The 4,552-nt window shown below is 48.3% G+C and overlaps 1 protein-coding gene across 2 annotated transcripts; it reads left to right on the forward strand.

Annotated features, from left to right (window-relative positions):
• Positions 1-381: 381 nt before the first annotated feature.
• Positions 382-1,441, forward strand: LOC117186601. Of its 2 annotated transcripts, none has more exons than XM_033387583.1 (2): positions 382-758; positions 841-1,394. In XM_033387583.1, exons 1-2 carry the CDS (start codon positions 449-451, stop codon positions 897-899), a joined length of 369 nt encoding a protein of 122 aa, XP_033243474.1. In that variant the 5' UTR covers positions 382-448; the 3' UTR covers positions 900-1,394. The 2 variants fall into 2 exon arrangements, with proteins under 2 accessions (XP_033243474.1, XP_033243475.1); XM_033387584.1 differs by having other exon boundaries at positions 383-721; positions 841-1,441.
• The last annotated feature ends 3,111 nt before the right edge of the window (positions 1,442-4,552 follow it).

A 4,552-nucleotide genomic window follows, 5' to 3' on the forward strand; every position in this document is an offset into this window, starting at 1 on the left:
GAAGCAATCGACGTTTACCACAACCTCACCGACGCCAGATGAACTTCGTTTTGCTTCACATTGCCTTATTTGGAACATTCAGCAAACTCATTTTGTAGAGGACATCCGTTTACTTCAGAAGCAAAAACCATTAAAAAGCAGCTTAAAGTTTCTTACTCCCTTTTTAGAAGTCGTGAACGGATTCGAACTTATCAAGGTTGGTGGACGTTTGGAGTACTCAGACCTACAAGACGGTCAAAAACATCCGTTGCTGCTGCCTAGTCAGTCCAAATTTGTATGGAACTATATTCGCCATTTGCATCTTCGGAACTATCACGCTGGACCTAAAGCCCTAGTCGCTCTCATTCGTTTTGAGTATTGGATCGTTAACGCCAGAGACTTGGCACGTAGAATTGTTCCCTCCTGTGTACACTGCGTTCGCTACAGACCGAAGCTGCTACAACAACTCATGGGCTCATTACCGCCTACGCGACTCGCTCCGGCTCGACCCTTTGAACGCTGTGGAGTTGACTTTTGTGGACCCATCAACACATATCTACGCATTCGAGGAAAGGGACCTACAAAAGCATACATAGCCGTGTTCGTTTGCCTTCTCACCAAGGCCGTTCACATCGAAGTAGTCTCTGATTTGTCAACAAAGGCGTTCTTAAACGCATTGAAACGGATGGGAGGTCGTCGCAAGCTGCCGACAGACATCTTCTGCGATAATGCCACTAACTTTGTAGGGGCATCGAATCAACTGCAGGAACTAAAAAAGTGTATGTTTTTAAAGCAGACCCAAGATGAAATCTATAAATTTTGCGCATCTGACTTTATTAATTTCCATTTTATTCCCCCCAGGGCACCTCATTTCGGAGGCCTTTGGGAAGCGGCAGTCAAGAGTGCAAAGGGGCTGTTAAATCGTACGCTGGCCAACACCAGGTTCACCTTTGAAGAGTTGAGCACTGTCGTCGTCGAGATAGAATCGATCCTCAACTCGCGCCCGCTATCGCCGCTTTCGTCAGACCCAAATGACTATAGCACTCTCACGGCTGGTCATCTCTTGGTTGGCGAATCATTGCGATCACTACCTGAAAGGTCCCTCGAGAATATCAAGCTGTCAAGTATGGACCGCTACGATGCGATTACGGCCGTCAAGCAACGGTTTTGGAAGCAATGGTCTGCTGACTATGTCAACGAATTGCGATCGCGCACGAAGTGGACAGCACCATCAACGAACCTCACCGAGGGCACGTTGGTCATCATCCATGAGGACAACCTGCCACCGCTACGCTGGAAACTAGGCCGAGTGCAGTCTACTATGCTTGGGAAGGATGGACTTGTACGGGTGGTGCACCTCCGCACTGCAAATGGAACATGTTGCAGGCCAATACACAAGTGGCAATTCTTGAGCGCCGCTCAAGACGAAAACGCTCCCAAGGCTTGAGTTATGTGCCGCTCATCTTCTTGCAGACCTTTGTCACCGAATCAAATGGCTACTCCAATTGAAAAAATAATATACTGGTCAGATTCAGAAGTTACTCTTCATTGGATCCGATCCCACCCTTCGTCGTTGTCAACATTCGTTGCGAACCGAGTAGCGCAGATTCAAGAGTGGTCAAGTGAAGCTACGTGGCGGCATGTGCCAACAAAACAGAACCCAGAAGATATAGTTTCGAGAGGTTGTGACGTAGAGGAAATCGTGCAGTCGATCTGGTTTGGTGGACCAGCGTTCCTTAAGTTTGAAGAAGAGAGCTGGCCCAGAAATCCACACTTCGAGCTTTCCGAAGAAGAGCTACAGATGGAAAGTCGGAAGAAATCGGTCGGACTGACCATCGCGGCCAAGCCAAATTATTTAGTGGATGTAATCGAGGGATACTCGTCACACCTCAAACTGCTAAGAGTGTTCGTTTTCGTGTTCCGCTTCATCCAAAAATGCAAAGACAAAAGTCTCAACTTTGAGAAAATTCCGTCATCCGTAGAATGCGACGAGGCGTTTCTAAAAATAGTCGAAATAACGCAGAAAAAAGAGTCTCAAGAAGATATTGAAAGGGTTCGTAAAGGCACCAAGTTAGGCCCCAGTCTTCAGCGTTTGAATCCCTTCATCCATGAAGAGGCTGGGACTTGGTGCTCTTTTTCGTTGATGCGAGTTGGGGGGCGACTAGTTAACGCTCCTATGTCATATAATGCCAAGTTTCCTTTGTTATTGACAAAACGCTCGCAGTTTGTGCAGACATCCGTTCGCCATCTGCATCAAACGAATTGTTATGCCGGCCCACGAGCACTCGTGAGTATCCTTAGACAGCGTATTTGGATAGTGAACGCTCGGGCGGTCTGCAGGGCGACAGTTAGGTCGTGTATTCGTTGCTTTAAATGCAAGCCTCTGCTCCAGACCCAAATGATGGGCAACTTACCCGCAGACCGGCTCCGTGCTCTCCGCCCAATTTCAGTATGTGGCGTTGATTTTTGTGGCCCAGTCTATACGACTCTGAAAATTCGTGGAAGGCCGCCTTATAAGTCCTACATAGCGTTATTTGTCTGTTTTGCGTCCAAGGCGGTTCATTTAGAAATTGTCTCCGATTTGACGACTAATTCCTTCTTGTTGGCATTCCAAAGGTTCGTCGGTCGTCGAGGATGTCCGCAACGCGTGAACTGCGACAACGCGACAAATTTCGTCGGAGCAAGTCGCCACTTCAGCGAGCTGCGGAGGAAGATAGAGGCGGAAGCGGACGCGATACGCGAATTCGCGTCAAGAAGCGGGTGCGAGTTTGCCTTCATACCGCCTCGAGCACCGCACATGGGCGGACTTTGGGAGGACGGTGTGAAATCTGCCAAGGGACTACTCCTACGGGCAGTCGGAAGCGCTCTCCTCACCGCAGAGGAGCTGGAGACCGTGCTGGTCGGGATCGAGGCGGTACTCAACTCGCGCCCGCTAGGACCCCTAAGCCCAGACCCAAGCGACGGAGACGCGCTGACTCCCGGGCACCTGCTGACAGGCGGGCCGCTTATCGCACCCCCAGCACCCAGGACCCCGGACCAGGAGGGTCTGAGCTGCTTAAAGCGATGGAAGCTTGTCTCGTCAGCCAGGCAAATGTTCTAGCAGCGATGGTCCCGGGAGTATGTGCTGGGCTTGCAAATAAGATGCAAGTGGCACCAGGAGGAACCCAACATCAAGGAAGGCGCCCTCGTAATCGTCGCCGAGGACAACCTGCCCCCTCAAAAGTGGCTGCTCGGAAGAGTGGTCGGAACAACCGCAGGGCAGGACGGAAGGGTCAGAGTGATCGACCTAAGGACAAGCAGCGGAGCCACGTTCAGGAGGCCAATCCACAAGTTGGCGCTTCTGCCACTGGCTTGAAGCCTTCCAGGCCTTCGACGGGGCCGGTGTAGCGCCATTTGGCTTATAATTTGTATTCGAATAAGATTAGGATCGAATTTGATGATTTAGGAAGTTAGCCTAGGGCAAAGCGGGAGCGCAATAAAAGCTCGCTCTCTCGCTCTTGGCGAATTCACCCCGCTTTGCCACCGTAAGTACGATAGGCTTAAAAGAAATTGTTTGAATATACAGGAGTCGACAAAATCTATTGAAAACGAACGCACGCACTTATTAGTTTTTCGTCGTAAAATACATTAATTTGCAGCCACCCAAAGTTTTCGGTATTTCATATTTAGAAAAACTATTCTAAAATTTCAGAGTGGGACGGCTTTTCACAAATATTTTGTGAATTAATTCATAACAGAAATGGTGTGAGTGCATCTCTAAACTTCTGACTAAGCGGTATGAAAATAAACGAACAATTTTGTCGAATCAGCTGAATCGTTTGCTAGGCTAACCAATGCTAGATCACTATTCAGCAAAACATATTAAATGGTTTTCTGATTCTTTAAGTGAGTCAATACATTTAATCAAATTAAAGTCACAATTAACAGAAGAAATTGATGTGATTTTCGCGTACATAGTGTTACAAAAATTCAACAAAGATGCTTTACAATTATATGATAGTCATATAAGTCTCCGGCTCTGATGCATTGGATTAACATCTCGGTGGTGCGACTAACTCTGCTGTATGGAGTCTTAGTGTGGTGGCAAGCGACAGGAAAGAAAACGTATCATAAGCTTATGGAAACGACTCAGCGACAGGCTCTTCTCTGTATTACAGGGGCAATGAGGTCAACCCCAACAAAAGCACTCGAAACCCTACTTGGAAAGGAACCCCTAGACATCCACGCTCGTCTGACTGCAGGAAAGGCAGCACAACGCCTCATCGCTTCAGGAAATCTGTCGCCACAAGGATACGGGCATAGTTCAATTGGAAGGGAAATGACCAGATCAACTGATTATATGACCCCCCAAACTTGCCTCGACGTAAAAACAACCGCATCTTTGGGACCTAAAGACTGGAAAATTGGAAGGGACCAAACTGAGCATCTCAATATATACACAGACGGCTCCAAGATGGAAGGAGGAGTAGGAGCGGGCCTATACTGTACAGACCCTGAGATAAGGATGCCATATAAGCTACCGGACCATTGCAGCATATTCCATCAGGAAAGCAGCCGAGGTCGCTCTTCTCAC

Source organism: Drosophila miranda, chromosome XR (genome assembly GCF_003369915.1).
Source record: "Drosophila miranda strain MSH22 chromosome XR, D.miranda_PacBio2.1, whole genome shotgun sequence".
NCBI lineage: Eukaryota > Metazoa > Arthropoda > Insecta > Diptera > Drosophilidae > Drosophila > Drosophila miranda.